The sequence below is a fragment of the Sceloporus occidentalis genome, unplaced genomic scaffold, assembly GCF_023333645.1.
Source record: "Sceloporus occidentalis isolate IW3139 unplaced genomic scaffold, rSceOcc1.0.p SCAF_3, whole genome shotgun sequence".
Classification (NCBI taxonomy): Eukaryota; Metazoa; Chordata; class Lepidosauria; order Squamata; family Phrynosomatidae; genus Sceloporus; species Sceloporus occidentalis.
In genome coordinates, this window is record NW_028316983.1 from 105,224,440 (window position 1) to 105,238,602 (window position 14,163).

The following is a 14,163-nucleotide window of genomic DNA, read 5'->3' on the forward strand; positions in this document are numbered from 1 at the left end:
CAGAGCCATCATTTGCAGCATAAGGTTGTTGTTGCTTTTCTTGTGACAGGAGCTTGAATCAAACCTCTTACCAGATTTAGCATCTTAAACAAACAGAAGACACTATTTTATCATTCAGAAAAATAGTATATGAAGGGTTTTTTTTTAAAAGAAAACTCCAAATGTTTGAGACAGGAATTATTTATATACTCATTAGAAATACTCTTGCAAGTTGTGATTATCCTTTTATTGCTGGTTTATCACATATCACTGAATAACCTTGCAGTCAAGAAGATAAGACGAAGAGAGAGGCTGCATCTGCACTGCACTAGGCTCAATACTAGGAAATTCTGGCAACTGCAGTTTTGTGAGACATTTAGCCTTCTCTGTCAGAGCTCTGGTGCTGCAAAAAACTACAATTCCCAGAATTCCATAGCACTGAGCCTTGGCAGTTAAAGTGGTGTCAAACTGGACTATTTCTGCAGTGCAGATGCAGCCATAGAAAGCAGGTTAATCCATTTTATCCTGTGAGGTGGGTTAAACAGAGAGAGAAAATGAGTAAGCACCAAAATACACAGGAAATTTCACAACAGAATGGAAATATGATGTCTTGATAACCCAAAACAGCACATGCTTTTATTTTTTACACCATCCCATTCCCATCTACATCCACATACCAATGCTTCCTTTCCAACAGTGAGGATCGAAGTGTAGGCTTCCAGGTATACTCGACTACACTGTTTTATTACCTCCAGACCTTTTACTGTAATATCTTTGGTATCTCCAAGCCCAAGTCCAATGAGATAAAGCATTTTTAAAGTGTGTGAAGAAGCGACGTCAATTCTGGTATGGAGAATTCTGGAACCTGCCAATAAATAAACAAATAAATACTGAATCAAGGAAAAACACACAAAAATTCAGGATGTGTTTTTGCTGTGGACTATGCTATAGGTACATGATTTCTATATACACAGATTTAAAAAATATGTTGGTGCATGTTGCTCAGTTCCATCCACTTGCAGTGTGAGCAGTTTTAAAAAACTGGATCTGCTCTCATGGTTTTTTGCTGTGTAATGTGGACAGCTATCTTTTTCTGGTTTATTCCCATCTGTAAGAATTTCTGTAAGAAGCAGCAACTAAGTAGCATGTACTTATTGTATTGTGCAAATTTGTGTATGGACTTTGTTTTGAAAGCTTGTTACCGTATATACTCGACTATAAGTCGACCACATGTATAAGTCAAGGGCAAGTTTTGGAGCCGAAATTATGGATTTTGATATGATCCATGGATAAGTCGAGAGTAAAACTTAAGGGCATATAGCAAAGGATCCAAAGGATGAAGCAGAGCAAAACAATGTCAAAGAACTTACAAAATTCCAGCAGACATAGCTCTTTGTGTTCACTCTTAAGGCTGGATGGATGGGCGAGTATAAAGGGGATTGGTGTTTCCAGGAAAGATTATACTCTTTCCTTTTACCAGGGGATAGTTCCTTCTTTTAAATAAGAATTAAGATACAGTATTTATGTTGACCCATGGATAAGTCAACTGAGTTTTTTTTGGTCAATTTTTTGACCTAAATTTCTAACTTATACATGAGTATACAGAGTATTTAAAAAGCAAGCACACTAGAATTGGATGTTCATACCTTCAATGGAATAGAGAGTGGTCACTAAGACCATTTAAAAATACTGTTAAATTTAGCAAGTAGAGGGGAAATACAGTATTTTCTTTATCATCAATTATTTCATAAGCAGTTAACTGGGGCCTATGATGTTCACACAGTCACAATCCAAAAATCAATAGATGAGGTTTTTCCATAGTACAGATACAAACATTATAACTTGCTGAGATCTGAGAATCATGCTGCTGTTAAAACCCCAATTATTAGGAGCAGCTGAAAGAAAAATTGGCAATGCCAAAATGATGTTAATACTAGACCTACAGCAAATGATTTGGGGGAAATCAGCACCCCCTTATAAAAGATGGGCTATCCCTCAAGACGAATACATGGTTCATTTCCAACATTGAAGTCTATCTTCCAAGTGTGATTGAGTCCCAACATATCTGAAAAAAATCAATCCCTGAAACATAAATACATCTGTAGTCACTGTCCAGGTTAACACCTCGACCTTTTTCTTTTGTTGCCCTGCAGACATCTTAGCTCACTATACCTTCAAGGACAGCAATATCACTAGTCAAAGTTAAGGTGACTGCTTCAGGTGGCAGATATTGCAGTATAATGATGGCAGCCTCCTGGCTGCAACCATCTCTTGGAGGACATATTTAGGTATGTTGTACAGCAGGGATGGGGATCAGGTAGTCCTGGACTCTAGCTATCCTAATCTATCTGCACAGGCTATGCTGGCTATTTGGGCTATCATGGATTTACCTACTGCCTGAGAAGCAGAAGAGGATATTATTCAACTGGAATGAGAAAGTGAACTGTCAGGATGCTTAGCTTTTGAACCTAGAAGGTTGAGGAAGGAAAGGCTTCTTATCTCCTAATTCATGCAGAAAAATGTCTTGGCCCACCTCTGCCTATAAACTGATGAAGATTATGTTGTTGTTGTTTTATATCCCATACTTCTTCCAAGATTGAAACACAGGCTGTATGCATCAGCACTGCAGAATTAATGCAATCTGACACTACTTTAGCTGCCATGGCTCAATGCTATGAAATTGTTGCCACTGGCAACAATCTTTGAGAACTCCTGAGGAACAGGAGAAGTCCCAGCAGACTGGATGAGGGCAAACGTTGTCCCCATCTTCAAAAAGGGGAAGAAAGAGGATCCAAACAATTATCGTCCAGTTAGTCTGACATCAATACCAGAAAAGATTTTAGAGCAGATCATTAAACAGAGTCTGTTAACATCTAGAAAGCAATGCCATAATCACAAAGAATCAACAAGGGTTTCAGAGAAACAAGTCATGCCAGACAAATCTAATCTCTTTCTTTGACAAAATTACCAGCTTGGTAGATGAAGGGAATGCTGTGGATATAGTATATCTTGATTTCAGTAAGGCCTTTGACAAGGTTTCCCATGACATTCTTGCAAACAAGCTTGTAAAATGTGGGCTAGACAAAGGAACTGTTAAATGGATCTGTAATTGGTTGACCGGCCGAACCCAAAGGGTGCTCAACAATGGCTCCTTTTCATCCTGGAGAGAAGTGACCAGTGGGGTCCCACAGGGCTCTGTCCTGGGCCCAGTGCTATTCAACATCTTTATCAATGACCTGGATGACAGAATTGGGAGCATACTTATCAAATTTGCAGATGACACCAAATTAGGGGGAATAGCTAATACCCCAGAGGACAGGATCAAGATTCAAAATGACCTGAATAGACTAGAAAGCTGGGCCAAAGCTAACAAAATGAAATTCAACACGGAGAAATAAAATGCACAGATATAGGATGGGGGACACCTGGCTGAATGAAACTACATGTGAAAGGGATCTAGGAGTCCAAGTGGACCACAAGTTGAACATGAGTGAACAGTGTGATGCGGCAGCTAAAAAGGCCAATGCTATTTTAAGCTGCATCAATAAAAGTATAGTGTCTAGATCAAGAGAAGTAACAGTGCCACTATATTCTGCTTTGGTCAGGCCCCATCTGGAATATTATGTCCAGTTGTGGGCACCACAATTTGAAAAGGATGTTGAGAAAGTGGAGCCATGTGTCCAAAGAATGGCGACTAAAATGGTGAAGGGTCTGGAAACCATGAAGCCCTATGAGGAAAGAGTTAGAGAGCTGGGGATGTTTAGCCTGGAGAAGAGAAGGTTAAGAGGTGATATGATAGCCCTGTTTAAATCCTTGAAGGGATGTCATATTGAGGAGGAAGCAAGCTTGTTTTCTGCTGCTCCAGAGAATAAGACAATGGAGCAAAGGATGCAAGCTCCAGGAAAAGAGATTCCAGCTCAACATTAGGAGGAACTTCCTGACAGTGAGGGCTGTTCGACAGTGGAACACACTCCCTCGGAGGGTGATAGAGTCTCCTTCCTTGGAGGTCTTTAAGCAGAGGCTGGATGGCCATCTGTCACAGGGGATGCTTGGACTGAGAGTTCCTGCATGGCAGAAGGGGGTCTGGGGGCTCCCTATACCTCTCCTCAGCCCCGTTTAAACTGGAGCCTTGCCCTCCTTCCCTCTATGAAGGCGCCTCTCCCCGAGGGGCTGAAGGAAGGGACCCAGAAGCCCAGCCTCCCTCTCTCTCTCTCTCGCCTACCTTCCTCTAAGGCGCCTGCAGCCCTTCTGCCATGCCTTTTCCCTTCGCTTTCCGGCTTTCCCCTCTGCTTGCCGTAAAGCGACTGCCCTCCTTGCTCTGGGTTTGCGACGTTTTACGCCATCATCAGAGGCCTTCCCTCCTCTTGAGGGGAGGGGCATGGAAGGCTGGGTCTGAATGGGGCGCCCTCTGCTCCTCCTCCTTGAGTGGAGGCGCCTCAGCATGAGCTCCTGGGGGGCCGGGAAGGCTCTGGGGGCGCCCTCTCTGCCCCTCTCCAATGGCCTAAGCATCCCTCTCTTGGGGCTGGGTAAGTGCGCCCTCCTCCCTCCTGATGCTCCTGCAAAGCAGAGGAACCAAAGAGAATAACAGTGCCCTCAAAAGACATAGCCCTGTTAGTCTCTGGAGTCAGTACATATAGAGAGCTTGTAGGAGACTCACTGCAAGACAACAGTTTGGCAGCAGGAGCTTTCCTGGGCTTCACTCTACTTCCTCAGATGCAGATGGACATACTCTTGCTAGTACTAATAATAATGTGGAGAGATCTTGTAGCACCTTTGAGACTCACTGGAAGAAAGAAGTTGGCAGCAGGAGCTTTCACAGACCTCAGTCTACTTCCTCAGATGCTTTTGGTGGACTGGAAGCCACAGGCAGACATATATATGCCTTAGGTATGTGAGGATGGCAATTCAAATTGAAAAGCCTTTGGGTATGGAAATAGTATGTCATTGTCCACAAGCAACCATCGTTCAAACTGGGCTTGCTGTTCCATACAAGTGTTCCATACATTCTTGCATACCTATGGCATATATATGTCTGACCCAGGTTTCCACTCCACCATCTGAGGAAGTAGACTGAAGCCTACAAAAGCTCAGGCTGCCAACTTCAGTCCATTGCTTAAAAAGCTTGCTGCTCAGAGAGCTACAAACACCAGAATACCATAGGAGGAAGCAATGAGTGATAAAAGTGGTGTCAAACTGCATTAACTTCTGCAGTGTGGCAGCAGCAAGCTGCTTCTTTTTACAAAGCATGTCCAGGGGTAGCCATATTGGCCATATAGCAAAGTATGATAGCATCCAAAATACACAAAACAGTGATACCTTTATTAGACCAATCGAAATATACATTAAACATGAAAAACGTTATACACACCGCATATATCCATATCCATCTGTATATAGACATCCATCATACTGTATTCATCCTACAAACTACCCAGATTCTAAAAAGAAAGACTTCCAAACCTAAAACACTGGATATATCTTTCCCTATTAATTTCTTCTCTTTTTCACTTTTAAAGTTATATTGTTATTCAAACAAAGAAAAGAATTGGAAAATTGATACGCTAGCTTCACCTTTTACCCATTTATCTAATTCCCCAAACATACAGACTTCATTCATAAAATTTACCCACTTTACAAAAATAACATACCTACACAAACATTCAAGAATCTATTATTTAGTTAGTATTCTTTGCCCAATATAACCATACAAATAATTTCCTTCTCATTATATTTTCCCCCATGACTTTGTAGATTTTCAGTCCAAACCAAACTGGTGGAGATAATTTTTGAGTCCAATATTTGTCCAGAAATTCCATAACTGGATTCCAATCTTCTGTAAATTTTCCTAGTGAGTTAAATCTGATCAGATGCGTCAACTTATCGTTCTCTATAAAATCATATAATTTCCAAATCCACTCTTAAGTGGACGAAATACATTCCCCTTTCTATTTTTTAACGTATACCATCCTGGCTGCTGTCAACAGAGTCATCCAGATAAAGTGGAGCCAAACTGTTTTATTTCTGCAGTGCAGATCCAGCCCTAGTCACAACTATAGGAAAGACGTTGATGTGGATGGGACTTACTAGTCATCGTTTACACATGCCTTCAATGAAAAAACTTTTTTTCAGTATTGTAGCTGTGTTTTATATGTGTATTTATGTGCGCTGAGTTCAAAAAACAATAAAAATGTACTACATGCAGCGCTTTCACAAATTCAGTATTTTTTTATCCATTTAGTTGTTACTCAGCTTTGGTTAAGTGAATATGCAGGTATTGCAGTGTGATTTCTTTTAGTGCTTTTGAGCTATTTTATTTTTTATGTGTGAATTAGTTTTGTGAAAATCTACTGGAAGGCTTTAACCCTTTTTTATCTTTGAAGGATCATTTTATTCAGTCACATATTACACCATAGTTGTGAAAAAACTGTGTGATGGAGCAAATTGTGTGTCATGTTACCTACGACTGATGTCAAATAGAAGCAATACAATCAGATTTGTTAAGGTTCCCAAATAAGTTGCAAGTAACACTAGCCTGTTTGTATTGTCTCTGGTGGTGCAGCCAAATTTCCATTCCATTCCATTGACTTCTCTTAAGGTTTTTATAGCCTGTTGCCTTGTTTTGTTAAGGTCTGTAATTACATGTTAAATCCTGACTCTCTATGTAAAATTATTTCCCATACTCACTCTAAATATACATTTTACAGTAAAAGATGTTAAAACATTTTTGCTGATGTTGCCAATAAGGCATCAGAATGTGGTCTTATGTGATCTTGGTATAGTAGTCAGATTTGGATTTGGAGTGATTAACATTTATTCAACCTTTCCTTCCATCGATCATGAAGCAGCCAACCACTTGTCTCACAAAAGATAAATGATGATAATGATGTTAATTAGCCTTCATACATCACAATTTAAGTGTGCAAAGTGCTTCACATATATTATGTGATGAATGCTAAATGATGAAGAGTAAGGAGGAATTTGGTAGTGGGGAAATTCATATATGTTCAATTCTGTGTGGCTCTCCAGATGTAACGGTATTGTGTTTGTAGTCATTACGTGACATCACATCGGTTGCTTGTAAGGTGCCAAACATCTTGTATTCACTAGCAGCCTGACTGAGAACCATGCATTAAAAAACAGAGTTTTGGTCTCCTTGCTGCTTGCACATCTGTGTTTTTCTTCTGAAACTTGGGAAAGCTTCATCATTTATCAGTGAAGCAGATCAAATAAACGTCCTTTCACATCTCACAGCTCTAGGAGAACTATAGAATGGGATTATTGAGTTCACTGAGTTGCAGCCGATGTTGTGAAAAACTGTTTCCTTGGATTGGGATGCTTTCATTTGGCCAGCTTTGGAACTGATCCCACTGTTCCTTTTTAAAAGACGGCTCTGGCTCGGTTGGCTGCTTTTCAGAGCCCAAGCCATAAAAATGTGCCCTGTGCTCACAAAAGTCAGCGGGGGGAAATATTATATATAACATCCCACTTTAAATAAGATGATTCTTATTGAGGGCCTATGGAAATTCTTGTAGAGACATACCAGTAACCTCAGGAATGTGAGGAACCAGAAGACAAGGAGGAAATGAGAAGTTGGTCCCAGTTGATGCGTTGTGTGCATGTGCAATGAACAAAGACCTCTTAGAAAAGTGGGTGATGTTAAATTCTGAAGGTGTTTCTGTGCCTGACTTTAATTTAGAGAGGCAGGGAGCTGTAGGTGAGCTATCTTTTGGAATTGCTCCTCAATTCTGACATTACTGATCCCTCCCCTAAAGAAATCCTAATGAATTTCCAAAGGACTCCATGGTTCCCAAGAACATTTTTTTTAAAAAAAAAATCTGGTTTAATTAAAATCCGCAGCATATCTTTGCTTCCAGGCGCCCAATTGAAAGGAGACCGCATGTTGCTCTTCATGCAGTTTCATTCTAGGACGTATGAAACCATCGCTTCCTGGTCTTTATAAAAGCTTTTATGACCTAATGTAGAACTTCTATTTTCAAAGTTTCATTGTAGCAAAACCGCCTAAAAACAGTTGGAAAAATAATACAGGGGCAAGAGAAGCTTTTTCAGTTGAATCAGCTCTTTGGAGGCTGTGCAGTGAATTCAGTGTGGCATTTTTCATTCTTGCTGAAAGCCTTTGTGGGAGGCAAGGGGCTAAATAAATGGAGTATCCTGGTGTGTATTTGATTAACTGTAGTCTTAGCAAGATACTAGCTTTTTGTGAAGTTTCCAGAGGACAAACAAGGAATAGCCAAGCTCTTCCCCGTGTAACTGTTTTGGAAATTTATGTGCATGGTACATGCACAGAAACTACTATGCCTGGCTTCTGTGGTGTTTGAAAGATGTGTTTTCCACAGTGTGCCTACTATGAAGATGCATTTTTGCTTTCCATTCCTTATTTAAACCAAAATCATTTTAGGTATCTTACCTAGTGCAGAGAACTTCACAGACGTGCCACTGTTTTAAGCAGCTTGGACCAGTGAAATATCATTTAGTTGCTGCAGGACATTCAGTGTGGTGAAGCTCATTGAATTACAAAGTCATAATCATTTGGTCCAGGGTTCACGTTGTCTCTTATTATCCTATTGCATAGGGTTAAAAGCTTCCAACTTCTAAAAATGGCTGCCGAAGCAGCTTAGATGACTCGGGCTGCATCCAGGAGGGACCTGGGCAGCGATTTGGTGGAAAATTAATGTGTGATAGGAACTGGCTGCCTCCTGAATTAGCACTGAATTCGGGAAAGGTAAGCCACTCTTTTAACCCCATTCAATAAGGTCCTTAGGCTGCATCCATACTGCAGAAATAATCCAACTTGATACTACTTTAGCTGCTGTGGCTCAGTGCTATAGGATTCTAGGATTTGTCATTTTATGAGCCATGTAACTTTGTCTGTCAGAGAGCTCTGGTGACACAGTGGACTACAATTTCCAGAATTTCACAGCATTGAGCCACAGCAGTTAAAGTGGTCTCAGACTAGTTTATTTCTGCAGTGTGGATGCAGCCTCTGTCTTCACTGTGGTGTGATCAGTTTACCTGAATAACCAATCCTTTCTGTTCACCTGCATTTGCTGTGATAGAGGAGGATTAGATGGTAAGATTTTGTTAAAGATTTGTGATTTAGAAGAGAGTTATGGGAAACATATGGAGATGATGGAATAAAATCAGGTAATTCTAAAGTATAAGAAACAGATGACCAAGTATTTTGTACTTTCTGCTTTCTAGTGCTTTCGTGATTTACTCAGCATGCATATGTTAAAAGTAATAATAAAAAAGCTCAAGTTATACTCAGAACTGGTCTTAAATTAATTTCAGCCATTGCAATTATTTTCCTTTGGGAGTTTATATTTTATGAAAGAAAACTAATTTTCAGCTAATTTTGTAGATCTGGCCTGATCAAATTGTTACATTTCAAACATGTTATAGGGATTTCATCAACTTTTCTTTTATTTTGCCTGATCAGTGTAGTTGTTGAGAATATAACACACTGTGGCTGCAACTGCACAGCAGAATTAATGCAGTTTGGTGCCGCTTTCACTGCCATGGCTTAGTGCCATTGCATCCTGGGATTTGTAGTTTTTGTGTAATGTTTAGCTTTCTCTGTCAGAGAGCTCTGGTGCCAAAACAAACAAATCTTAGGATTGCTTAGGATGGAGGAGCATTAGGAAATAAAGCAATGTGAAACTGCATTAATTCTTCAGTGTGGCAGCACCCACAAGGAAATGGAAAGTATGCTCTCTTAATTAGGAGATAATATGTAGCATGTGAGGCAGTGGTTAGTGATTGGGTAAGATCTGGCGACTTCTGTTTTGCAAACTCCAAAATTCTGCTTGTGTTTGCATTTTTTGGTGAAAGCAAAGTGTATACAGTCATCCCTCCATATTTGTGGCTTTAATATTTGCAGATTTGATTATTCACGGATTTCATTAATATGTTCTCTCTAGGACTGTCTAGGTCCTCCAGTACAACTCTGTGGTCAACTTTAACTAAAAGTTGCACTGACAGACCATTTGTAGCTACTCCAGTGCCATTCTATGGTCAGTGTATGTTGGACATTGACCACAGAGTTGCACTGGAGGACCTAGAGATTCCTAGAGAGGTGTCCTTTCAGGTAAAAACAGTGTTTTTGTTATTTGTGGTTTTTCCATATTCACAGGGGTCTTGTTCCCCTAACCCTAGCGAATATGGAGGGACAACTGTACTTTTGTCCAGGCCTATCCTCTATCATAGAATATACACTTGTTCCTCCACATTTGCTGGGGTTAGGGGCACAGGACCCCTGTAAATGTGGAAAAGCCACAAATAACAAAAATCTGAGAGAACACCTCTCTAGGAATCTCTAGGTCCTTCAGTGCAACTTTTGGTTAAAGCTGACCACAGAGTTGCGCTGAAAGACCTAGATATTCCTAGAGATAACATATTAATAAAATCCGTGAATAATCATATCCGCAAAAGTCAAAGCTGCAAATGTGGAGGGACGAGTGTATAGCTGTAGTACAGGAGTGGGCAAAATGTGGCCCTGGGGCTCCATGTGTCCCCTAAGGCAGTATCATATTGGATTATTTTTGCAGTGTGTTTTGGACCATGGTCACTGGTTATGCCTTTCTGAGACAAGGCAAGGAGTAATTTGGATACATGTGTGCCAACATGTCATCCCGTATCCCTTGCATTTCCCTTTCTTCCTCTCATTGGGAAAGAACTTAGTTCCTTCCACTTCTTCTTGAAACAATTCTGTTTGTGCAATTTTCATGTTTTGTGCACAATTATGTTACTCACAAAATAAAAAGGGAAGAAAATCTTTGACATCTAACGAGGCCATGTGTCCCTTTCTGTGCAAGGAGGCTGTAATGAACATCTTTCTTTATCCTGGGTAAATTAGAAATAAATAGTTTTATATGAATAGTACAAGAATATGGTTTGAACATTATATGGAGAATTTTAAATTCAAATCTAAGGGATAAGGCTCACCAAACCTGTGTAAAGAAGGCGTAAAGAACCTTCTCAGGCTTGTTTGGTGGGAACAAGGGAGAGAGGGCCTTCTCGGTGGCTGCTCTCAAAATTTGGAAATATCCTTTCTATGGAGGCCATGATGGCCCCATGCTTACTCTCCTTCCACCCACAAGTTAAATCATTTTCATGCCATTAACCTTTTAGAAACTGGGTAGGCTTTTAGGCTTTTAGTATGGTGTGGTTTTAAAGGTTTGTATGTAGTCTTTTAATTAATTTCAATTTTTTTAACTTTATAAATTGTTTGTTTTTAAAATAACTTTTATAGTCAGCCCTCTGTATCTACAGATTCTTTATCCACAGATTAATTAAATGTTTTGCATAGTTTTAAGCTGTGTTGTTTTAAATATGCTGTTAGCCACCTTGAATCTTATTATTGAGAGAAAGGTGGGATATAAATAAATAAAACAACAACAGCAACAACGGCTAGTATGAGGGGGCACACCTTTTCTCAGACTTAGGATGTAGCAATAGTCTTGAAGCTGAGTTTGGTACTGTTATGTATGCCAGTGATTCTTTTCCTTAAACCTTTATTGGCACAGCTGTAGAGTACAGCTGTTGAATAGCTCTGCAAATAGTAGACTTCTGCCTGCGTTTGCTTGGTATATTAGAAACTGGATTGCAATCTAGCTATAAATTTGCATGCCAGGGCTTGTGCTGCCACAGCATATGTTAATCCATAGAGATGATGGCTAGTCTGCTTGGCAAGTCTTATTTCTGGTATGAAATAATGCTGTTTTTACTGAACATGATTTATATAGTTCCTGCCAGGCTGTTGAGAAAAGCTTGCTATTTAGAGCATGAGAATCCATTGATAAAATGTGCCATGGCTGTGAGCCCAATTCAAAGTTCTCATTCTGGATACTTCAAGGATCACCTGCTGCCACCTGATTAGGTTTACTCCTGAAGAAGTACCAAGGATGACCTGTTCTCCATTCCACTCTGTAGGATGATTGTTGAAGGCTTTATTGGTGGTTTCTCACAGACTATGAAACACCCTTGCAAGGGAAGCTTGCCTTTTGTTGTCCTTCTGCCAGTGGGCATGTTGTTGTTATTTTTGTGTGCCTTCAAGTTGTTTCCAACTTATAGTGACCCTATGGTGAACCAATCATAGGGTTTTCTTGGCAAGATTTGCTCAGAGGATGTTTGACATGGCTGTCTGCTTAGGCTGAGAGTGTGACTTGTCCAAGGAAACTGATGGTCCTAAAGGGGCGGCTTCAAGCTGTCCCGGAGAAAGCAGAGCGGCATTTATATGCCGCAAGACACAGGAGTGCCACATTGGATAGGGGTTGCGGCAACTGCATGCCACAACCAAATGCCGCTCCCTTTTGAGGCAGCAAAAAGCCGTTTTTCAGCCGCCGGGTAGTTTTGTGGTGCTCCTGTGTCTTGTGCCATATAAATGCTGCTTTGCCAAAGTGTTGCAAAGCTGCCTGCCATGTGGTCAGGTGGGTGTTGTGACATCGGCTTTGGGGTGGCATCAAAACATGCGGCGTCTAAACCCCGTGTTCTGACATCACTACCAAGGTGGCTCAAAAGGGAAATCTATTTTGCCCCTAAGCAGGCTTTCATGGTTGAGTAGGGGATTAAAACCTATTAGCTTGGAGTTCTGGCCCAACACTCAAATCACTATATCACACTATTTCTCAACACATACCTTTTTATGAAGGCAAGTGTCTGGCAGTTGTCTAAAGAAAGGGCTTTTAATGGGTACTTACATTTTATTGTTCTGTTTCAAACACCTTTAATTCAGTTGTGTTTTATTATTATAATCAATTGCCTTTTAGTATTTTGTGAGCTTAATGTGTACCTATTAAAATTCTGAATTTTCTTGAGTCTCAATTTTGAGAGGCATGTGGGATATAAATCAGTTTATGTATGGTAGGGAATTCTGGCCATTTGTTGTCATGGGTTTGGACCCTAGACAGTCCTGAGAGACCTGTTTGTAGCCAATTCTTTTCTGTTTTGGGGGAGACATGGGATATATGCACAATGCAGAAATAAAGTCATTTGATATCACTTTGCCATGACTCTGTCCTACAAAATCCTGGGATTTGTAGTTTGTTGAGGCACCAGAGCTCTTTGAATGAATACCTGACCAAACTACAAATCCCAGGATTCCAGAAGATGGAGCCATGACAGTTAAAGTGGTGTCAGTCTTTTTATTTCTGCAGTGTGTAGCATGCCTCTAGATGAGGTCTTATTTGAATTGGCTTTCAGTTTGGTATGATGTCATATCTCCAAACCCATTCATTTTTATTTGTCTCTGGTTGGGTTTTTCCTGCTTTCTTTTAATGTCCTTTTAAAAATTGTATTTAATCTGTGCTGGATAAAGAGTGGTCTTTCAGTTTTACTACAGATATAAATGTTCTCTCTTCAGTTTTGCCTTGAGCCTGCAGAGCAGGGTAGCACAATATTAAGTTAGAGTGTTGGACTGCTGTTCTTTATACTAGGATTGTGGACACCCATTCTCTCATCCAAGGGTGTTTCAAGTTCCCATGACCTGGGCTATGTGTCCCTGATGAGTAAGTTGTGATCCAGACTGTTAGCTATCCTAAGAATTATTAAAATAAGTGTGTCTGATTAATGGTTTGAAGACAGTGTTTTACTCAGGTCTTAAAATGGTTTTGTAAGAAATGTGTAGGCTGTTTCTTTTTAAATAACATACATGGAAAAGGTGCGTACTGATTTATTTTCATAAACAGTTAATGTTCTTAACCTGGATTATGTTTTTCCCCCTCCCCCCTCTAAAAATCTGGGAAGGTGAACTACATTATTTCCTTTTTCCTTTTGCATGTCACATTTGTAAGTTGAGGCTTTTCATTCTTAGCCAGAGGCCTTTGGCAGAATCTGGAAGAGCTGAATGGTCATATCACGTGAGACTGCCATTTGGGTTGGAGCCATTGTGGCTTTAGCTGAGTCAGGAGGAGAATGCTGATTTTTGTGCTCCCTTGGGTTTGTTGGTCTGTGCTTTCAATAGAAACAGCTATGCGCATTATCGGATTAGAAATCATCCACCCATCCTATCAATAATGCATATAAGAAAGGTACATTCCCTGATTTTGTACCATAAAGAAACAGAACAATAATTACTACCAGGCTTAGGTCTCCCTTCTGTTTAAAGTGTGGGAGGGGATATGGCTGAGAATGTTTTCTTGTAAAAATAATCTGTGCACAGTTGTACTA

At 40.2% G+C, this 14,163-nt stretch overlaps 2 protein-coding genes across 10 annotated transcripts in view; one reads left to right on the forward strand and one right to left on the reverse strand.

Annotated features, from left to right (window-relative positions):
• Positions 1–4,324, reverse strand: part of LOC149316536 (diphthine methyl ester synthase-like) — a 52,709-nt gene extending 48,385 nt beyond the window's left edge. For 4 of the 6 annotated variants that reach the window (XM_089515781.1, XM_089515783.1, XM_089515780.1 and 1 more), the window contains exons 1-2: positions 4,202–4,324; positions 657–844 (exon numbers count right to left, since the gene is read on the reverse strand). In XM_089515781.1, the coding sequence (XP_089371907.1) occupies positions 657–791 (135 nt within the window). In that variant the 5' untranslated portion in view covers positions 792–844; positions 4,202–4,324. Of the gene's footprint in view, positions 1–656; positions 845–1,922; positions 1,992–2,151; positions 2,172–4,201 lie in introns of those variants that run through there. The other 2 variants (XM_089515779.1, XM_089515778.1) reach the window with 2 other exon arrangements.
• A 75-nt stretch (positions 4,325–4,399) lies between these two features.
• The window catches only part of LOC149316537 (putative oxidoreductase ZK1290.5), an 80,525-nt gene continuing 70,761 nt past the window's right edge, over positions 4,400–14,163 (forward strand). For all 4 annotated transcript variants that reach the window (XM_089515772.1, XM_089515773.1, XM_089515775.1 and 1 more), the window contains exon 1: positions 4,400–4,505. In XM_089515772.1, coding sequence (XP_089371898.1) covers positions 4,421–4,505 — 85 coding nt within the window. In that variant the 5' untranslated portion in view covers positions 4,400–4,420. The remainder of the gene's footprint in view (positions 4,506–14,163) is intronic.